The following is a 23,061-nucleotide window of genomic DNA, read 5'->3' as shown; positions in this document are numbered from 1 at the left end:
ATCCTATGTCAGCTATGTGTCGAACTTTCATAAATAACTTTGATTTATTTGATTTCAACATGCCACAGAATGTTTTTAGAGATCGACTCAAGACACAACTTACGTAATAATTTTATTTTCAAAATACATTTTCTATTCTTGTGCACTTGTTCTCCCCGATCGATTTATGTACCTTACATTCATGTAGGATCTTCAAGATCCCGATGGATTAATCAATAAACATATAAACATAAACATGAGAAACATAAGGATACGGGAGGTGGACCGTTCACCAATTGTTCTCAAAAGCCCCACTAGCCCCGAATTGAAACCCCAAGAGAGCATGTTGTTGAAGAGAAAGTCTCTATTGACGCGATCAAAAGCATGTGAAAGATCGAAGGAGACAAGCTTACCACACTTTCGTTTCCTCTGCAAATCTACCACCCTCTCCTTAACGGAAAGAACAGCCTGAAAAATGTTGCATGGTTTATTACAACACTTTTGCGCTGTCGAGATTATCTCCCACCTACCGATGATGCCATCGATTCTGTGTTTGACAATCCGCGACAGAAGCTTGTAATCTACGTTAAGGAGTGATATAGGTCGAAATGCAGACATGGTAGTCCCACCTCCCCTTTTCTTAACCAGCACTATGACCCCGTCAACGAAACTTGGAGGAATCTCTCCTAAGAGAGCCTCATTGAGCACGAGCAGAAGCTCGCGCTGAATGGTGCTGAAGGCGCGGAGATAAAACTCTCTTGGTATTCCATCCGGGCCGGGGGACTTCCGCAAGTCCGAGTTGTTCACATAAATATGAGAAAAAGTCAGTTAATCCACATTGTATAAAATAACAAACATGACAAAATACGCAGACATTAGTCGTGCTACAAAATGTCTTTCTCATAAACAAAATCTATCTTTTTTTTGTAGACATATGATATAAATGCAATTAGCGAGTTCTAATTGTATCATATATATTGCTATTTTCTAAGTGGTTTAAATTAAAACAAACATCAGTGTTTTTTTTTAAATAATCAGAAAGATAATTTTAAACTTAATAATGATTAAAATGTATTTTATTACATTTATGTACAACGATAACCTAACAAGTAAGCATGTTCATGCACGTGTGTAATTATTTGATAATTTTATTGTGATCCCAATATGAATGTTATTAAGTAAAACAGACAATTTACTCTGTTCTTTTTAAAATTCTTCAAGATAAGGTTTTTTTTAATAGAAACATGTAAGTTTGTTTAAAAAAACATATATAAATACGTATATAAATACACATACAATTGTGTTCATTAAAATAGCAGTATGCCACACATTAGAATACTAATACCGGTTATTGTATATATATAATCTACGATTTGATCTCTTATCACCTGAGAATGTAGTAGTGTCATCTCAAGTTTCAAATAAGTACTATCATTTATATTCCCGACTCTTTCTATTGGCTGGGGCTCGTGTTTGCTTATTGAAACAGGTTTGCAGTTGTTCATTATAATAGCAGTGCTTATCATTTGATCGATTAGTATCGTTTCGTTGTCTAGAAAAGTAGCTGTTTTGCTGTGTTACGTGCTGAGACGTGTTTAAAACGTATAGTAAGTTCAATATTATCATTCAATGATTCGTTTAGTTCACCAAAAATTTCAATAATCAACAGGAAATGGGACGAGGTAAACATTGCTCTGATGAGAAAAGCGATTTGACAAAAAGAATGAGAGCAAAGGGTAAAACATACAAAGAAATTCAGGATACGTTACAATGTTCAGCAAAAATGATAAGTAATGCTTTAAAATGGGAAGCAAAACCTGAGACAAGAGGAAGACATCGAAAAACTACGAAAACAAACGATAGAAACATTGCGAAACTTGCTAAAAAAAATCCGTTTACGACATCTAAAAAAATTAAAAATGACCTTGAGCTACCGGTAAGCACTGTGACTATAAGGAGACGTTTGATAGAAGCTAACTTGCTAGGCCGAAGCCCTCGGAGAGTACCGTTATTAACAAAACGAAACGTTTCAAATCGACTGAAATTTGCAAAGCTTCGTGTTGCTTGGCCCAAGGAGAAATGGCGTAACATTTTGTGGACTGATGAGTCTAAAATAGTTTTATTTGGCACAAAAGGACGTCGAGAGTATGTAAGACGTCCACCAAAGGTTGCCTGTCGCACCCAGTATACTGTAAAAACAGTTAAACACGGAGGAGCAAAACTCATGGTGTGGGGATGTTTTTCGAACAATGGTGTTGGTCCAATTTATCGCATACCGGGTATAATGGATCAACATGGATACATAGCAATTTTAGAAGAAGTGATGCTGCCTTTTGCAGGTAATGAAATGGCACCAGATTGGGTATTTCAACAAGACAATGACCCTAAGCATACTAGCAAACGAGCTAAGTCTTAGTTTATAGCGAATAACATCGATGTTATGGAGTGGCCAGCGCAGTCTCCAGACCTCAACCCTATTGAGCATTTATGGAAGGACATAAAATACGCGGTTTCTGAAGCTAACCCTAGAAATTTGGAAGATTTATGGAAAGTAGTTCTGGACTCATGGAAAGCTATATCTGATTCCCGTTGCCAGGCATTAGTTGATTCGATGCCGGCAAGATGTGCTGCTGTTATTAAAAATAAAGGAAATGCGTCAGGATACTAGGGTAAATGTACCAATAGTGGTGCAATTTGTAGTGGTACCGATGTGTTTTAATGGATTTAAAGTGTCAGGAAGGATAATTTCTGAATATTTTAACACATAGCAATTGGAATATGTTTTAGCTACGCAATCACAACCATTTTTATCATGAAATGCATCAAATTTACGAAAAAATACATATTTTTGTGACTGCTTCGTTGTACCTATAATGGTGGTATGGTTCCTATAGTCGTCGTATTGTGTTCCTATAGTGGTGGTAAACAAAGATGCATCAAAAACGGTGTATAATATCAATGAAACTTAGTTTCGAAGCTGTTTTCTTATGAATAGCAAGGATTACTGCCATAATATAGGCTTATTGCGTAATTTGATCGTAAAACAATGTATAAATTTGATCAATGAAACTATTGACTAAAGTACTGCATCACACCTGTCATCAACCTACATCCGGAAGAGTGTGCTTGATTTGAAGTCAATTTTTCATTCAGCCAGATAAGCGAATTTTGGCCTGTTTTTGGTAAATTACCCACATAAATCTCATTTCTGTTGCTTATCTTAGTGAAAACAGTACGACATATTGAAAATATCCTCAAATAAACAGAAAACGACCTGTTTTTATTGATTTTATAACTATAACCACTATAGGAACATGCCTGTTTTGTGTACCTATAATGGCACTATGGTAAAAAACACTCAAAAATGCATAAATATGGTCAAAAGGCAAATAATTTTAGTAAAACTATAACATTTCATAACAGTTATGTTGAAAAACTGGTAATTGCGTGGTTATGTGGTCATTTAGAACGTTAACAGAAAAATGAGTTTCGTTATGAAATCCTAAGGATTTTGGAAAAATGTTGACACATTTCACAATATAATGGATTTTTCGGTCACTAAGTAACGGAATGGCCCCATTTAACTTTTAAACCCTTTGTAAAAGGCTAAAGAACATTTTACACTAACTTAAATAACTTAATTACTTGTAATTTGCCGTATGAACCGCATTTAAGTGCAATACCACCACTATAGGTACATTTACCCTAATGGTTAAACTTGCAAAAAGGAACATAATGTAAAGAATTAACACGAAAAAAAATTATGGAGAACAATTTAAACTAAAAAAAGTATAATTCTAATAATTTTTTTCAATACTGCTATTATTTTGAACACAGCCTTTTGAAGCTTTATTGAAATAACTTGAAATTAAAATTAAAGTAAAATTAATTAGATGCGTTTTAGTTAGATTGTATGTTACTGGTATTTAAAAAAATAAGAAAGTGAATATATGAAATTTATCTTACTGCTAACAAGTATTTTAAATATATTTAAAAAGAACTGCTAGTTTTATGAACGCAATTGTACATATATAAATATAAATATAGAAAGAAAGAAATATATACATATATATAGTTATGTACACATGCGCTACGCGCTATGATACAGGTGCTGAGTAAGAAAACGGTCGCAAGCGAGCCATCGATGTTACTCCACGCGCGGAGTCAAGTTCCAACGGGAACTCCACTGGAAGCAGGTTCCCACGACCAGGTGTGGTGTCGTATGTTCAGACGGACCGAGGCAACATGATCATCATAAACGTGGACGACAACGTGACCGGCAAACCTGGCAGCACCGAAAACACCAGCCTAGCTAAATAGTACCGAATCCAGAAGTTAGCTTTAGTCTTAGTTTAGCAGTTCGCAAATAAAGATCCCCAGTAATATTTTTTAAAAACTTACTCCGGGCTATCGTAAACATAATTATATATATATATATATATATATATATATATATATATATATATATATATATATATATATATATATATGCAAAAGGCAGCATCACTTCTTCTAAAATTGCTATGTATCCATGTTGATCCATTATACCCGGTATGCGATAAATTGGACCAACACCATTGTTCGAAAAACATCCCCACACCATGAGTTATATATATATATATATATATATATATATATATATATATATATATATATATACAGTGTCGGACAAATCAATAGGACCACCTCATCATGTTTTATTCATATATCACATTTCATTACCTAAAGTGCATCAATATTTACCAAATTTTCATGAAAGCACTTTTTGGATGTTGGCTTGAAGTCTGCTTTGAAAGTTTGTTGAAAAGATAACAAACAAAAAAGTTTTTACAATAAATGTTAAAAAAAACCCAAAAATTATGCGACAAAATAATAGGACCAGTATATAATTTTTTTTTTTATTTTAACCATTTATCATTATTAAATAACAGCTCCGGCTTTTAATTCGCAATGTGGCCAGCCCGTACATTTGAAAAACTAAAGAAAATAACAAAACAGCCTTATCCTGGGCTAATTTGGTAGCATTTAATATTTTGTTGCATGCCCTTTGTTCCGGATGACAGCTCGCATCCTTTTAGGCATGGATTCCACCAGACTTTTACAAGTCGATGGCGGAATGCTGTACCAAGCATTCTCTATATGCTTCCACAGTTTCTCTTTAGTTCGAGAACCTGCCGGTGGAAGCTTAGCTTTAACAATCTTCCACAGGTTCTCGATCGGATTCAGGTCAGGCGATTGTGCAGGACAATTCATGACGTAAATTTTTTTATCAAACCATTTTTTAACCGCTTTTGCGGTATGTTTTGGATCGTTGTCATGCATGAATTGCCATTTCAATGGCATCTCCCACTCTGCATGAGGCAGCATGACAGTTTGGATGATGTTTAAGTATCGGTGTTGGTCCATGATATCTTTTATCCAAAAGATAGGACCGACACCGTACCAAGAGAAACATGCCCAAACCATTATGTTGCCTCCGCCGTGCTTCACGGTTTTTAAAGTGTACTGTGTACGGTATTCTTACGGTACACACGGTATTCTTTGGACGACGCACAAAGCGTTTCCCATCCGAACCTACCAAGTTCACTTTGGACTCGTCCGACCACAGTACATTTCGCCACTTGTTCAGGTTTTCACCTGCCCAGTCGTAGTGCTCTCGAGCAAACTGCAACCGGGCTTGAACGTGGCACCGTCGAAGCAACGGAACTTTGCGGGGATTCCGGCCGACTAGGTTGTTTTCAAATAGGCGACGCTGCACTGTCCGATCACTTACGGAAAGTTGCAGCTCGTCCCTAATTGCCCTGGCCGACTTGAAAGGATCAGCCTTGCACAATCGCGTCATCCGAGCATCATCCCTAGCGGATGTCTTGCGTGGCCGACCCGTTGGTATTTTCGTGCCCGTGCTATGCAGCGCGTTATACACGAATGTTTTGGATCGGCCAAGTATTTCCGCGATTTTACGCTGGGAGTACCCAGCAGCGGACAAACGTTTGATATCTAAACGCTGTTGTTGTGTGGAGTGTGCACTACGGCCCATCGTTGGAATTCCTTCAATTAAGCGCTTGAAGTAGTGCACCCAAAAATACACGAGCTAATTGATCGTGTGAAGTGTTCTAGGCAACGGCTTAGAACACAGTGTAAGCGATCCAGCGTTGTGACGCGCTTTTATACCCATAGACGAAGGTACTCACCACTATTTCGTCTCTCAGTGCAAAGGGAGCTCAAAACCCTCAAGCGAGTGCCGTAATATTCTCGCATTAGTAAATTAGAGCATGTTAATTAAAGACACACCAAATTGCCACTGCGCTAAGCGTTTCTGCAAAAGAAATGTGTACGCATTAGTTCACTAATTTAAGTTAAGCTATCCGACAACTAAATAACATCAAAATCTGTTATTTAATAATAATAAATGATAATTATTTTAAAATTTTCTGAACTGGTCCTATTATTTTGGCGCATGATTTTTGGGTTATTTTTACATTTCGTATCATAACTTTTTTGTTTCTTAACTTTTCACCAAACTTTAAAAACATTCTTAAAGTTAACATTCTAATAGTGCTTTCATGGAAGTTTGGTAAAGATTGATTCACTTTAAGTAATGAAATATGATAAATGAATAATAAATTGATAAGTGGTCCTATTGATTTGTCCGACACATATATATATACATTTATTCATATGGTATATTATATTATAATATATATAATATACTTTATATAAGTTGTTAATATAATTAGTTTTATATCATTATACCGATGGCGGAGACCTTTAATTTTTTCATAAAAAACGGCTTTTTTTTTGAACGGTACAAGTTTTTGTTAATTTTGTTTTAAAATATGTGATCTGAATCGTTGTGAAATATCCATCACTCATCTTTTCCAAATACAGTTAGACCATCTCGTTTTGCTTTGAATTCTAAGTCAGAATGTATGGGGTGCGCGGTACGGGTAAGAAGAACATAGGGGCGGGGGTACAAATAAACGCATCACAACACCAAAGTCTGGGTGAGACGGTGATGGTGTGAAACGCTTCTTGCTTCAAGCTCTTGTGGTAACAGTGTTAAAAGCAACAACAACAACAGAGAATAACGCATCGCGTAGAAACAAATACACCGTTCGTTGGTATGTCAGGGGGAGAAACAACGGGAAAAGCTTAATTCTCTCTCGCGATGCCGCTTGGGTTGGGACGGTACTCTCCCACTCCCATATAAAATAAACGGTGCGCTCTCCCAATGCTCGCGCCCATGCGCGAGCATCCTTTCGTGTGCGTGTGTTTGTTTCTTTCGTGTTGCGCTGTGTGCGTTTCTTTCGTTCAGCGATCGCTCACACTCGCGCGTATTTTTTTGTTATCTAAAGCTAAACAAAAAAAAAAAACACGCGTCGATCTTTTTTTCATCACGTTATTCAAACATTTACATAACTTTACACAATTTCACACATTTACATACACAATATTAAACTAAAATAAAATCGATCGCTCCATCGATGCAAACGTTGAAGTGGCCGAATATCTGCGTAGATCCTGTTATAAACAAAAAAAAAGGTACGAAATGAAGCTGCGCGATGTACATAACATGCATTACGAATTATTTGCGCAGCTTCATTTCAATTCGCACAACACTTGAACACTTGAACACTTTACAAAATCATAACACCAATCGTCCAGGAATTAAGCTGACGCACGTGCGGCCGCTCGCTGCCGATCCTTGAGCTGTAGTGACGATTTCGTGTGGTAGCAAGAATGAGAGCACACAGAGGAACTTTCGGTGCAGCAGTGCAAGCGAGACACCAACATCAGCACAGCGCTGCGAGCAGATCAAACTGAGCGAGCTGGCCGAAAATGAACGCACACATTTCCACATGTGTAACTGTGTGAGTGCCAAAACTGTGTCGAAACCAAAACGCGCTCTCGCCTCCGTGTATTTCACACCAATTCTCCGCTTAACTCTAGGTTTTTACACACACCATGATAAAATATCCCGCTCATTGTTTGTAGGGCGGTCTCTCCCCCTTTTTTAAGCCTAGGAAATCTTCCATCGGCTTAACTCTAGGTTTTTACGCACACCATGATAAAAATTACCCGCTCTTTGTCCGTAGGGCTATGCGTCCTAAAAGTCTTCCGTTAACAGTATCATTTGGCCTTCTTTAATCGGAATAATCTTCCTATCACGCTGTAGAACGTTATGTAACTCGGTAAAATATTCCTTCTTCCATCTTCTCCAATGACACTGTACTATATGCTGAAGCACCTGATATTATTGAAGTCTATTTTCTGCTTGTAGGGTAATATCGTCCTCTGAGAGGACATTTAACGCCGTTCCGATCAAAAAATGGCCTGGGGTTAAGACATCTAGTTCCTCAGGATCTTCGGACATAGGCGTTAAAGGACTACTATTTAATTGTGCTTTCACTTGCGATAGAACCGTAACCATTTCACCTAAGGTTAATGGTATATAGTGAACTACTACTAATACGATATGTATTAGTACGATCGTATTAGTACTAGCTCTAATCGTATACGATTAGTATAAGTTAGAGTAGTAATGTGAGTGCAGACTGTTTTTGGCTATTGTTAGAATCTCAATCCTCTTCTCGGGATCATTCCCCGACAGCACGTCGAATAAAACACATTAAAACATAACACAGTTTTGGCGACGAGGATATAAGGTAAACGTGTGAAACCTCTCTCAAATCAGTCGTGCGTTTTGATCAACGTCGGATCATATCGTTATCAGTCAGTCAGTTAGTCGATCTCGTGTCTTAGATTAGTGCGGTGTAGTGTTGTGTTAGTGTGCAGAGGCAACTTAGGATGCCTGACGGGGAAGAGCCAAAGCCGTCAACGTCAGGCTTAGGGCATATGAAAATGGCAATGCCAATGTTTAGCCACATGGAAATGTTCGTCGTTGGTGAAAATTTCGACGAATATGAAAATCGCCTGCAGCAATTCTTCATCGTGAACGACGTAGAAGAAAGTAAAAAAGTGCCAATGCTGGTTACAATGGCGGGTCCATCATTATGTAATATGTTTGATGACTGTCACGGTCGTCATGTGGTATGTTTTGAGATAGTCCCGGTATGTTCGATTTTTGGGACGGTTGCCATGTAGTAACTTTGAACTCGCGTTGGTCAGGGTGGCCTTCGTCATCGTTTGCCGAATTAAGTAGAACTGAGGTGGATACTGTTTCGAAGCGGACGTTCGACACTTGATCGTCCAGGCGATCATAGAAACCTTTAGGAGGTTTCCCTTACTGGAAACGTTGGAGTTTAGAGGCCTTACCTTGGGTAGGGGGACATATCTAAACTCTTTAAATGAGAACTCGATAGATGTAGGATGGGCATAGTCCTATCCTGACAGTCCGAACGAATCTGACCTGCCATGATCGGAGTTGGTTTTATTTATACTCAAATGAAGTTAAGGGTTTCTCACATTTGGTTCCGGGTTGTTTGTTGGAAAGTTATTGTTTTCACTAAGCTAGTTACGTTTGTCTTTTGTTGACAAGAACGGTGGTTCTTGTCACTAAGTTCCTGTTTTGGGTTTAATGCATATACCGTTCCTGCTTTGGGTTATAAAGCATAAACTGTTCCTGCTTATGTTGTACGTTTCGGTTGGTTCTGTTAAGTGTGTCACAATTGTTTTTATATGAACGGTGTGGCCTGAGCTCTTCCGGGTGTGTATGGTATGATCTGATTTACTGAGTGTGTTATAATGAATGTGTTACAATGGTGTGATTTGGCTTTCCAAAGTGTGTTACTATGTGTCTATGGCTGATAGTGTGTATTACAATATGTTCTGTATAGCAGATATGCTACACCTCCCCCCTTTAATAGAATAACGTAAATAATGAAATTGTTTGAAGTTATTCTTTTCATTTAATTAAATTGATTTTTTTTTTGCTATGCTTTTTTTTTTGGTTTAGTAATAAAATCATTTCTTATCTCTTAAGGTGGGTAATATTTTATGTAAATAGATCGATTGTTTAGAGATAAAGAATTGGGAATATTTAATTTTCCTATAAAATATTTAGATTTTCCTATAATTTGTTTGTTAGGTTCACATCTAGAGTTTTCTGCTTTTATAGATATTATGACTTTTAGCATGGAGATAACATTATGAAATTTTACTAGGAGCTCTTTTAAATACTTTTCGTAAGCAATAGTTCTTCTTGGTTCTTTTACGTTTACGTCACATAATGTGGAATAATTCATTTTTCTAGCCTTTTTATCCTGGCAATATAATTCATTGTTTGATTCATTTATATAATTCTTCTTTGATTTGATGCTACGTTTTCTTCTCTTTAGATGTTTTAGCTCGGTTGTATGATTTTTGTTGCAAGAAATCTCATCATTTATTTCCATTTTGTCTAGCAGTAATAAACTATCTATCACTTGTTCTTCAACAATATTTTTCTCATTGTCATTACTTGTTGTAATCATTTGTATATGTTGTTTGTTTTCATGTTTATAATTATGTTTAGTATCATTTTCATATTCTTTTGTTAAGTTATTATTTTCTTCTAATATCATTGCAGAGTCGTCTCTTGGCCCTTTAATATCATTAATTGTTTCATTATTTAATGCATTTCTTCTTTTTGATTTATCTTCAAGTTTTCTGTTTAAATATTTCGTTTCGCTTTTAATATTTGTATAATCTTTTTCAGTTCGATCGTTCATTTGAATAGTATCTGTATAATCTTCGTAATTTTGATTATTGAATTGTGTATGATAACATTGGATTTTATTGTCATTGTTCTGACTACTGTTTTTATAGTTGTATTCGCGATTATTGTATCCTTGGTTAATTTGACTCATACTACTACAATCGCTTAACTGATGGTGGCCTTTATAGAAACTGAAATTGTTATTATTTCTATAACTGAATTTGTTGGATGGTGTTTTAGTTGTTATTGATTGATTAAAATTTGGGTAAATTTGATAATTAACTTGGGTATCTTTGTGTTGAAAATCCCTATTGTTGTTTCTGTTGTTGTTCTGTGCATATCTTACGGGTGGGAACCTGGGTAGGTTTTGTGCCTGAAATCTATTATTATTTTGGAATTTGTTGAAATTATTCCTTCCTTGGTAGTTGTTTCCATACTCTCTATTGTTCCTGTTAGCGTTTGCATATAGGATCTTTATACGATCATTATTTCCCTTTTTCATTCTGTCTTCTAGCTCCAACTCTACTGCTCGCTCTATTGCTTCATGCAAGGTTTCGAATTTACTCGATCTCATTATAATTTTGGTCTCGAAATTTTTGAGTCCATAACTCAATGCACTGATTCCTGATTTAGTTGCCTTTTTTCTTGCTACTTCTGGCGCTATCTCTTCTGCAATGTATGCTTCTTCTAGTTGTTGCGTTAATTTTTCAATAACGCTTCCAAAATCTTCTATCCTTCCAATCTGTTTAGTATTGTCCATTTTCAATACTAAGATCTCTGGTGTTACCTTTATGCTGCACCTGTCTTGTAATTTGCTAATTATATCTTCGATTGAGGTTGGGTTTTCCCCTACGACAATTCGTGCTTTTCCTGTAAAACGTCCTAATACCAGTTCTATTGTTGTTTCTTTATTTTCCGGATTTACTATTTTCTTTAGTACGTTTAAATTTGACACCATACTTTTCAAATCCTTCTCATTACCATCATACTTTGATATGAGAGAAGTGGTGATTTTAATTAATTCCATAATGTCAGCCATTTTGTCTGGTTTAGTTTCTATTGTTAGTCAAATTGCCTAAAGAGGCAGAGCCTACATTTGTTCAGCTGTTTCACCTGATCATAATTTATGTCTGATTCTTCTATTTTCTGTAACAATTTTTGCATCGTTCAATTTGTTATTGTTAGTATTGTCACAGTCTATAGACAATTTAAGTAAATTCCTAGCCTGTTTTTGCTACTTTATGCAGTCTGATCAGTAAAATTTCGTATTTACGGTACCTTTTTTTAAATACATAGCATGTATCTTTGTTGTTGCTGCTCATGATGATGTCTCGTTACCGGTGCTTGGTGTTTAATCGATGCTTGGTGTTTACTCGATGTCTGATAAGAATTTCTACGATGTCATCAGTCGTCACTCGACGTCTTGTCGAGGTTGGGACCCTATGTCCATTCGCGCATGCCAATCCATATTGGGCAGTGAACTCGCCTTGTCTTCTCGTCTTCCACGTTCGGAACGGTTGTTCCATTCAATCACACTGGTTACATCTCGTAGACTGTATTCTCGCCATTCATTCTATCACCTTTCCGATGAACATCACTTCTACATAGGTATTGCTTATGGTTTCACTGCACTGCTTCTCATTACTCATGACATCATTATTTCCGTTTACTTTAGTTTTGGGGTCGATGCGATGTTCCTCACTTCAAGGTAGCTCTAGTTTGCAAACTGATCGCTTAAGGGTTTATTCATAATGTTATTGCGTTTTTGCACGTTGAGGAAGGTTGTCACAACACTTTTTTTTGTATAATTGCTGTACATCACTTTTTTTTCGCCCTTCAAACGGTTCACCACTTATATTTTCGCTGAGTTATCATTTTGTACACCACACTGTACTTGCTTTTGATCGCTCATTCATAGCTATTGTTTTTTTTCATATATGGGTCACTTGTGCCAGCTGCGTTGTTCAATACAAATTTGCACATTTGACACTTTTTTCCGCCGTATACCGGTTATGGTCAAAACGCACTTTTTTTTTACACTATTTGATGCGTTAGCACGACACTGCTGTACGTTACCGTTGTACGTATCACAAATAATTTGTTTACACTTCTGCCCGTCGATTGCAGATTAAGGTCACGGTCGCCATGTAATATGTTTGATGACTGTCACGGTCGTCATGTGGTATGTTTTGAGATAGTCCCGGTATGTTCGATTTTTGGGACGGTTGCCATGTAGTAACTTTGAACTCGCGTTGGTCAGGGTGGCCTTCGTCATCGTTTGCCGAATTAAGTAGAACTGAGGTGGATACTGTTTCGAAGCGGACGTTCGACACTTGATCGTCCAGGCGATCATAGAAACCTTTAGGAGGTTTCCCTTACTGGAAACGTTGGAGTTTAGAGGCCTTACCTTGGGTAGGGGGACATATCTAAACTCTTTAAATGAGAACTCGATAGATGTAGGATGGGCATAGTCCTATCCTGACAGTCCGAACGAATCTGACCTGCCATGATCGGAGTTGGTTTTATTTATACTCAAATGAAGTTAAGGGTTTCTCACATTTGGTTCCGGGTTGTTTGTTGGAAAGTTATTGTTTTCACTAAGCTAGTTACGTTTGTCTTTTGTTGACAAGAACGGTGGTTCTTGTCACTAAGTTCCTGTTTTGGGTTTAATGCATATACCGTTCCTGCTTTGGGTTATAAAGCATAAACTGTTCCTGCTTATGTTGTACGTTTCGGTTGGTTCTGTTAAGTGTGTCACAATTGTTTTTATATGAACGGTGTGGCCTGAGCTCTTCCGGGTGTGTATGGTATGATCTGATTTACTGAGTGTGTTATAATGAATGTGTTACAATGGTGTGATTTGGCTTTCCAAAGTGTGTTACTATGTGTCTATGGCTGATAGTGTGTATTACAATATGTTCTGTATAGCAGATATGCTACAATTATATTCCATGGCATCACGAATATGTTCCCAAGATGATTCGTGTTCTAAATCGTATAAGGACCTGATCAAACTGTTGAAACAGCACTTAGCCCCAAAAGTTAACGTGGTGGCAGAGCGATACAAGTATCGCAAATGCGAACAAGCGATAGGTCAAACAATAACGGAGTTTATTATCGAACTAAAAGCGTCCTCACAATCTTGTGATTTTGGAACGTTTTTGCAACAAGCGCTACGCGATCAATTCGTAGCAGGGGTGCATAACTCCGGGTTGCGCACTAAACTCCTTACCGAAGAAGGTCTCACCTTCGAAAAAGCGTATGAGATTGGCAGAAGCTGGGAAGCGGCGGAGCACGAGTGTAAAGAGATGCAGGAAGCATCAAAACTTGCAACGCTAAAGCCACGCACAGCTTGGAAGCCGTCAGAAAAATGCCAGCTAAACAGAATAGAAAAGGGCCAACGCATGCGGGATCTAAGCCTTCATCGGAACGCGACAAAAACTGTTTCGATGTGGTTTGGTCCTGCCAAACAATGGACGTGTTACGCATGCGGAATGGTTGGTCATGTGTTATCGTTGTGTCGGTCAAAAAACAAAAAAAAAATCGAGTGGCTGAGCTCGTGGATGCTACGGAGCAGATGAACCTGAACCAGTTGAAAGATGCTGACGATACATCGAAACCAACAACGTGCCAGAACGAGAAGTTCACCAGTACGATTTGCAGTGCCAGCGGTGCGAGTTCAACGCGCACAGATGTACCAGCGACAATCGAGCAGCAAATTGAAGGTGTGTTTCGAGGTGGACACCGGCGCGTGCGAACCGGTGATATCGAGAGAGACGTACGAGGAAAAACTCTCTCACGTGCAGTTGCGGAAAGTGTTTCAAACGGTGTCAGGGCAAACTATTCGTCCAATAGGAGAGCTACTAGTAGAAGTGAGGAACAGGTATGGCAATTTCGTTTGGTTAAATATTTTTGTGCTAGAACCAGAAAAAAATAAGGTGCTTACACCGCTCCTCGGTCGCTCGAGTTTAGATATCATCATGCCAGAATAGAGAAAACTGCTAATTCTCAATTTTTCGTCTATTGATACTATTCAACACAATTTTAAGTCTGAAATTCAACACAAATACCCATACGTAATTACGAGGGATGCCAGTTAGGCGATTGAAGGGTTTACTGCGGATATAATACTTAAGCAAAATGCTGTACCCATATTTCATAAACCATACACTGTACTGTTCAAATTTCGTGAAAAAGTAGAAAAGGAAATAGATAGCATGGTGGAAAGCGGAATCTTAGTCCCAGTACGTACGTCCACATGGGCTAGTCCTATAGTAATTACACCAAAAAAGGATGGAACAATTCGAATTTGTTTAGATGGGAAAGCTACATTAAATCGATTTATTTTCACGGAACATTATCCGTTGCTGGCTATTGATGACAAACTAGCCAATTAGTCGAATTTTATTTATTTTTGCAAAATCGATTTAACCGGGTCTTACCTACAGGTACAGTATCGGACAAAAAGATAGGGCATTGGTTTTTTAACGCACCGTGCACCCGTTGGGCCAAGTTTATGTGTGGTTTGTATGTGTTTGTGTGTGTGTGTGTGTGTGTGTGTGTGTGTGTGTGTGTGTGTGTGTGTGTGTGTGTGTGTGTGTGTGTGTGTGTGTGTGTGTGTGTGTGTGTGTGTGTGTGTGTGTGTGTGTGTGTGTGTGTGTGTGTGTGTGTGTGTGTGTGTGTGTGTGTGTGTGTGTGTCTGTGTGTGTGTGGATGTATGTTTGAATGTGTATTGATGTGTGTGTTTGTTTCACAAGTAGGTCGTTTCGGATAGATTTGTTAGTAGTTTTTTTGTGTTTTGGGTTAGGTTTTTGGTGGGATAAGCAGGACCACCGCCCACGCGATCAGTGTGTTTTCGATATATTAACAATTTTACGGTCTTCTTTCGTCGTGGTCTTCTGAGGACGTCCGGTTGACTTGCGCGTTTCGGTTGTCCAAGCGCGTTTCAGTTGTCTAAGCACGTTTCGGTTGTCCGAAGCGCGTTTGCCACAAAAGTGCGCGATCGTTCCATTACGAACTCGATCCTTTTGCGCTTTATGCCAGCAGCAGCCATTCGCTTTTACATATGGCGCTGATAATCGGTACAACGTTTACCTCGACCCATTGTTACTAACATTGCTTGCTTGGACCGTCAAGAACGCGCTGGTTAAAAACTTGGACACGGCTGATCCTGTGCTCTGCCTGCGTTCTACTTCTATACGCGATGAATTACATCGAGCAGCGAAAACATCGCATGGATAAAACTATCAACGAGTACGCGAGTAAGCGTCTTCCCTTCAAAATCGAGAAAAGAATACTGCCGCGCTCATGAAACAAAACGCCCATTGAAAAGAATAAATGCGCGCCAGCTCAATGCACGCACAAAGTTTACCATTCGCACACAACGTTCAACGCAGAGATACACGCAGACCTTTCAATGGCGTGCACTGGAGAAACACCTGTGAGGGAATGCCGAGTTCATTGCTATTGTGCGTGTGTCCATTTCGCACCGGTGTCGCATTCACATTCATGAAACAGCACACCTGCGTTTTCGTCCGAGGAACAAGCGCTGCTGTCGATGCAAACTTTAGTTTTTATCCAAGTGTGAACGCACAATGTTTCACATGATAACACACATAATAAGAATAGTTTCAACGCAATATGACATCCTGGCAAGCTATGTTTTTCCGACACAAACCCGCGCACTTGCAAATACACATTAAAAAGCACACTCTCTTTCTACTACTACACACACACACACACATGCACACACACACACACACACACACACACACACACATACACACACATACACTCACACACACACACATACACACACACACACACACACACATACACACACACAAACACAAGTAACGTGGCAAAACAAGTGCACGGTGCATTGAAAAAAAAGGGTCCTATCTTAATGTCCGATACTGTACGTTTGTCCAACTCAGCACAAGAGTTATGTACCGTAAATACCCATCGAGGATTGTTCAAATACACAAGAATACCTTTTGGTATAAGTTCAACGCCGTCTGTATTTCAATCTATAATAGATCAAATACTACTCGGGACAAAAGCTATTCCTTATTAAGATGATATTCTAATTGGTGGAAGTATCATAAGTGAATGCAAGGAAAATTTATTCCAGGTGTTGTTTAAATTAAATAAACATAAAGTTCAAATTTATTGGGCTAAATCGCGTTTTTTCCAAACAGAAATCGAACACCTCGGGTTCATGCTTACAAGCGAGGGAATTCGTTCTTGTAAAGGTAAAGTGGAAGCAATCTGTCTTGCTCCAGCACCTAAAGATATTGGTCAATTACAGTCATTTTTAGGATTGTTAAACTACTACCACAGATTTTTGCCGAATTTGTCATCGGAGTTACATCCGTTATATACTTTGGTAAAGAGAGATAACAAATTAACATGGTCCAACGAGTGCGAGACAGCGTTTAAAAAATGTAAGGAGCTCTTGGTTTCTAACGATGTGTTGGAACCCTACGATCCAAAAAAGCCACTTATACTAACAACGGATGCCAGTCCGTATGGAGTAGGTGTCATGTTATCGCACATAGCAGATCAAGTAGAGAAGCCTGTGTACTTTGCCTCATCAACACTAACAAGCGCGCAGATGAACTACGGGCAAATACATAAAGAAGCTTTAGCGGTTGTGTTCGGCGTAAAAAAAAATTCATAAGTATTTGTATGGTACGAGTTTTACTCTCGTTACCGACAGTTCTTCGCTGAGGCAAATTTTTAACCCACACAAAGGATCGTCCGCTGTCGCAATTTCTAGATTGCACAGATAGGCAGTAATTTTGTCGAATTATTCTTACAACGTGGTACATAGGCCAGGTAAATGTATTAGTCATGCCGATGCATTATCTCGTCTACCATTGCCAATCGAAAATCGTATTGAGCATATATCGGTTGCAGATAATAACCTGCAACAATTTATTGGTGTGGAGGAAATAGAGGAAGAGCAGCACAAGGATGCTGTTATCAGTAACATTATTATTTGGACTGTAAATGGTTGGCCAAAAGAAGTAGAGGAAGAAGGGAAACCGTTTTCAAAAATGGTACAGAATTTTTAGGTCAAAAATAATTGTCTCTATTTTGAAGCTCGTGTAGTAGTGCCAAAGTCACTACAAAGTCGAGTGTTAAAAAAAATTGCATGAAATCATGACGGGGTTATAAAAATGAAAATGATCGATCGATCATATTTTTGGTGGAAAGGTTTTGACAAGGATGTACTAATTACACTTAAATCTATTTGTCTATTTGTCAAAAAACTCAAAAGGTACCAAAAAAGACAGTTAAGTCAAGGCCTTCAGCTACACATGCCTTTGAATGCATTCATTTAGATTTATTCTATTTTGACGGAAATACTTTTTTTAAAGAAGTGGATGCTTATTCAAAATTTATAGATGTTAAATCATTACGTAAAACGTGTACAGAGAGTGTATTGGAGCGTTTAGATGAAATCTATACGAATTTTGGGTTCCCAAAAGAAGTGTGTTCGGACAATGGTCCACCCTTCAACTCCTCAGGTTTTATAGAAGCCTGTAAGGCAAATAATATAAAGGTGTTGAAATCTCCTCCTTATCACCCCCAGTCAAATAGATTAGCGGAGAGAGGAGTCCAGACAATTAAAAAAGTGTTGAAAAAATATCTGATTGACAAGCGATTGAAACAAATACCACTTCAGGAAAAAATTAACAAAATACTATTCAATTATCGCAATACTCCATATACATCTACTGATAAAACACCTTCTTCATTATTATTTAGCTATGTGTCACGCACATTATTAAATACAAGCAAACCGGTTAAGCTATCTATACAAAACGATAAAAGATGCGTAACTATACTTCCCAAAACATATTGCATACACAATGCATACACAAACTGCATACACAAACAAGCAAGTCCCACGCATACATACAGCCGCGGAGATAAGGTATTCTATAGAAACCATATGGAAGAATATGTTAGATGGATACCAGCGGTGGTATTAGATAAGATAAGCCCAAACACTTATTTGATTAATTTACAGGGCAATGGTTCAAACAAATCAGATTCGGTTTTCTGAGCTTGCAGATCAATACCTTCCAACCCTTCCGTTAATAGAAAGTAATTCAGTTCCAGAGACAGTTCCAATCACTGATCAAGTACCAAGCATACCTTTAGCGAAACAAAACACAAGAACTACAAAAAGAAAATGAAGTGAGTCTTCTTCACCCAAGTTACGCAGGTCAAAAAGAATCAAGAATAGGCAAAGAAGAAATAGCAAGCGTAATTTTGGATTAAAAGAGTAGTCTGTAATCCTTAAAAAAATATCTCTAAAATGTCATTTAAAGCTGGGAAGAGTGTTATATAGTGAACTTCTACTAATACGATATGCACTATATTAGTATAAGTTAGAGTAGTAATGTTAGCCGGTCTCGTAGTACAGTCGTCAACTCGTACGACTTAACAACATGCCCGTCATGGGTTCAATCCCCAAACAGACCGCGCCGCCATATGTAGGACTGACTATCCTGCTATGGGGGGGAATCAATTAGTCACTGAAAGCCAAGCCCACAAGTGGGTACAGGCAGGCCTTGATGTGAGTGCGGACTGTTTTTGGCTATTGTTAGAATTAGTATAAAAGGGGCTCAATCCTCATCTCGGGATCATTCCCCGACAGTACATCGAATAAAACACATTAAAACATAACAGTTAATTTATGCGTTCCTATTACTTTCGTAAGCCCTCTCTTGGTTGCTTTTACTGCCGAATAAACTCCCATTCTATACCTTGTCTAGTAGCTGCTACCTGGATATCGTTCAAATTTTTCTCGCATTGAAACATATCATAGAGTTCCCTTAAACAGTTACTGGTACCCTTGAAGTTCAATCCGTTATCCGAAAATACTTTCGCAGGAACGCCCCGACGTGCGATGAATTGCCGAAACGCTGCCAAGAATGCTTGTGTTGATAAATCTTATACAAGCTCAATGTGTACGGCCTTTACACTGAAGCACACGAACTCGGCGATGTAAGCTTTCTGTTGAGCAGCTCGTCGATGGACCGGTTTGAGGTACACTGGGCCGCAGTAGTCCCTGCCCACTAACGAAAACGATCGCGAAGGGGTGATACGATATATTGGTAGTTGTCCGGGGGGTTGAAACACGGGCACAGGGTTCAACCTAAAACAAACAATACAATTGCGATAAGTATGATTTGCCAATGTACCCGCCTTAAGAATCCAATATTCCATCCTGAGGGAACTAAGTGTTGATGTAGGTCCTTCATGCAACGACATACGATGATAGGCTTCGACGATTGCTTTCGAAAAATTTCGAAATTAAAAATAGCTTCGTCTTCGCTGTTCGCCCCGCCAATAAAATCATCCACATAGAAATTTTCTCGCAGAGCCCTTTGAGCACGGCGGTATGTTTCGCCTTCATCAACAGCTAGCTGTAACAACACTCGCGTGGCTAAAAACGATGATGGTTTGAGTTCAAACGTAACTCTCTGTAGTTCGTATGTGCCAATTGGGGTTTCTTCAGACGATCGCCAAAGGATGCGCTGAAGAGGGGTCTGATCCGCATGTACCTTTACCTGCAGATACATTTTCTCTATATCTGCCACCAATGCTACACGATGCATCCGAAAACGCAGCAACAGATCAAATAGGGGATCTTGAATAACCGGTCCTACAAGCAGAGGATCATTTAAAGAGAAACCCGGTGAAGTTTTAGCAGAACCATCAAATACTGGACTGATTTTCGTGCTTGTGCTGGATGCTTTTAAAACCGCGTGATGTGGAAGATAACAGATTGGCTGATGTGTGACGACCTTTCTTTCTTCTGATATCTTGTTCAGATATCCTCTAGTCATATACTCATCGATAATAGCTTCATAGCCGATCGATAATAGCCCTTTTTCAACTCTGGATCGCGTTTGAATCGCAGCTCGAGTTGCAGGAAACGCTTAAGTGCTGCATCCAGAGAGCCACCAATCATCTCCTTGAAATTAGTCTTAAATGGAAGCTTCACGTATCTACCCTCTATGTCTCTTTTGTGATACTGCCGAAAATGCTCCTCACAATCACGTTCTTCTTGAGATTGTTTAGTTGATACTGGTAACTCGTCAACTACTTAAAAGCGTTCTATCTGTTTGGCCAAATCGTACTCATCGCTGACAGTACACACGCTAGCTTCTGTTATATTACATCGAGGGATGCACTGTATTTTACCCATGGCAATTCAACCAAATACAGTTTTGACTAAAGCTGGTAGTGGTCCTTCGGCCTTTCTAATATAAGGTCGGTTTCCTTAGACTGACAAAAAATCGACAAAAAATTCCGATCCCAATAGCAATTCTATGTCTTGCATTTTATCAAAATTTGGATCGGCAAAGTTTAAATCTCTAGGTAAGTTGGTTCTTATTGCTGCTACGTCTACACTTGGTTGATATCTAGTGATCCTCGGCATCAACACAATACCCATCTGCTGATCATACTTCTCTTTTCGAGCTGCAATTGATGTGGTTACGGATCTCGAGGTAGAAACACTCCGCCTACCAACACCAAACAGCCGCATGCCATTTATGTTTTTCGCCAAACCAAGTCGTTAATAATACAAGCACCGATATGCGTTCCGCTAACATTAATAACACTAATACGACGAATACGTTTTTAAAGATTCTTGCACTACTACCATTGCATCTGTAAGATGAATTACTACAGAATAAATTTAAGTCAGTCCTATCTCGCAACTCATCTCGCTCACATCTTCTTCCATTAGATAATTTAACTTACATTGTATTGTATTGTATTGTTTATTGCGGAAGTAATTGGCCGAGCGAGGTGGCTTTATTACTTAATACTACCCTATAACTTAAATCTACCAATACATAGCTTATAAGTTACCGAACAAATACATAACATAACGCACAGTACAGTAAACAGGTTAAAAATGAGTCGCGTGATGCCAGTCAAAATTATTATTATTAGCGTTAAATTTCAGAGCCATCGCAGTTATGGGATCATTTTCACTGTAAGCCCGTCTAGCCAGTTGAGTTTTAAGTAGTCGGTAGTTACGAAATGTTCTAGAGGGTACATTTATGTTAATTATAGCTAGTAGTCTGGGTGCGTCAGTCTCACCTAAAATTAGCTTAGAAATAAATTTCTGCTTAGCTACTTCTCGTCTCTTTTCAAACGTCTTTAACCCAAACAGTAAACATCTAGTTTCATAAAACGGACGAGGATCTAGATTGCGACACGGGGTAAAACGCAGGACAAAACGTGTAAAGTTTCTCTGTACTGACTCCAATTTTTTGGACCAAAAGCTGGATGAAGTTGACCATACTACTGAACTAGACTCAAGCAGTGGACAAACAAGAGACTTGTACAACATTAAGAGGCAGTGTGGGTCGGAAAATTCTCTCGATTGTCTGCGAATGAAACCTACCATTTTGTTGGCCTTGTCTAAAATATCGGAGTAGTGCTGATGAAAATTCAATTTACAGTCTAAGGTAACGCCTAAGTCCCTAAAAGTCTGGCAACGTTGCAGTATGGTTCCAGGTATATTATAGTTATGGGTTATGGGACTGACAGTTCGGTGGAACGACATACATATATACTTATCGACAGATATTAGTAAGTCATTTTTCTCACACCAGTCGGAAAAGCAGTTCCATTAACTTTGCAGGGAGATAACATCGGATGCTTCACGGATTGGAAGGAATAGCTTAAGATCGTCCGCGTACAAAAATCATTCAGAGTTGCTAACAGCCGAAGTAATGTCATTGAAAAAGAGTGAAAAGAGTAGTGGTCTCTGGTTTCTACCCTGTGGAACGCCAGAAGAGCTCTCAAACACGGTAAAAAAGAAGCAATCAACTTGTACGCGGTAGCTACGAGCTGTTATCGTAGCTACCACGCTCGTATCGGCTCGTAAGTTAACGAGCGGTTAACAACAAGTATGTTCTGACAAAAAAAACACGCGAATGCGATCATTAATTAGCAAAAATTGAGAAGCAAAGGCACCGAAGGCATACATAACTTAGTGGACGGATTTGAACGGCATACGAAACTGTTGTCCCAACTAGGGGAAGATGCATCAGGTTATGGTATGCTGCTAACCCAACTTTTGGTATCTAAGCTAGATGAGGAAACCAAGCACGAGGTGCAGGTGTAAGTGACAGGTAAACACTCGATCAGTGAACTCTATGATTTTCTACATTCACAGACCAGAATTCTTGATGCGGCAGCGGCGGACTATCGTCTCAAATGAAGGCACCCTCAACGACGTTTAGTGGCGAATGTTATGGCTAGCAACTCACCAATAGTTTGCGAAAATTGAGACGAAGTCACATCTATGGCGATGTGACGCGTTCCAATTATTAACACTGGAGGAGCGGGCTTCATTCGTAAGAGCGAGAAAATTGTGTAAC

The 23,061-nt window shown here is 38.7% G+C and overlaps 1 protein-coding gene across 8 annotated transcripts in view; it reads right to left on the bottom strand.

Moving 5' to 3' along the window:
* LOC133391686 (protein lozenge-like) overlaps positions 1 to 23,061 on the bottom strand; it is a 337,731-nt gene that overhangs the window by 211,963 nt on the left and 102,707 nt on the right. The window contains exon 1 of one of the 8 annotated variants that reach the window (XM_061647393.1): positions 6,171 to 6,629. The exons of the other annotated variants lie outside the window; for them this stretch is intronic. Coding sequence (XP_061503377.1) covers positions 6,171 to 6,237 — 67 coding nt within the window. The 5' untranslated portion in view covers positions 6,238 to 6,629. Of the gene's footprint in view, positions 1 to 6,170; positions 6,630 to 23,061 lie in introns of those variants that run through there. 8 annotated transcript variants of the gene reach the window in all.

This window comes from Anopheles gambiae, chromosome X (assembly GCF_943734735.2).
Source record: "Anopheles gambiae chromosome X, idAnoGambNW_F1_1, whole genome shotgun sequence".
NCBI classification, from domain to species: domain Eukaryota; kingdom Metazoa; phylum Arthropoda; class Insecta; order Diptera; family Culicidae; genus Anopheles; species Anopheles gambiae.
The sequence above is the reverse complement of the archived record's forward strand: the minus strand, read 5'-3'. Positions and strand labels throughout refer to the sequence as shown.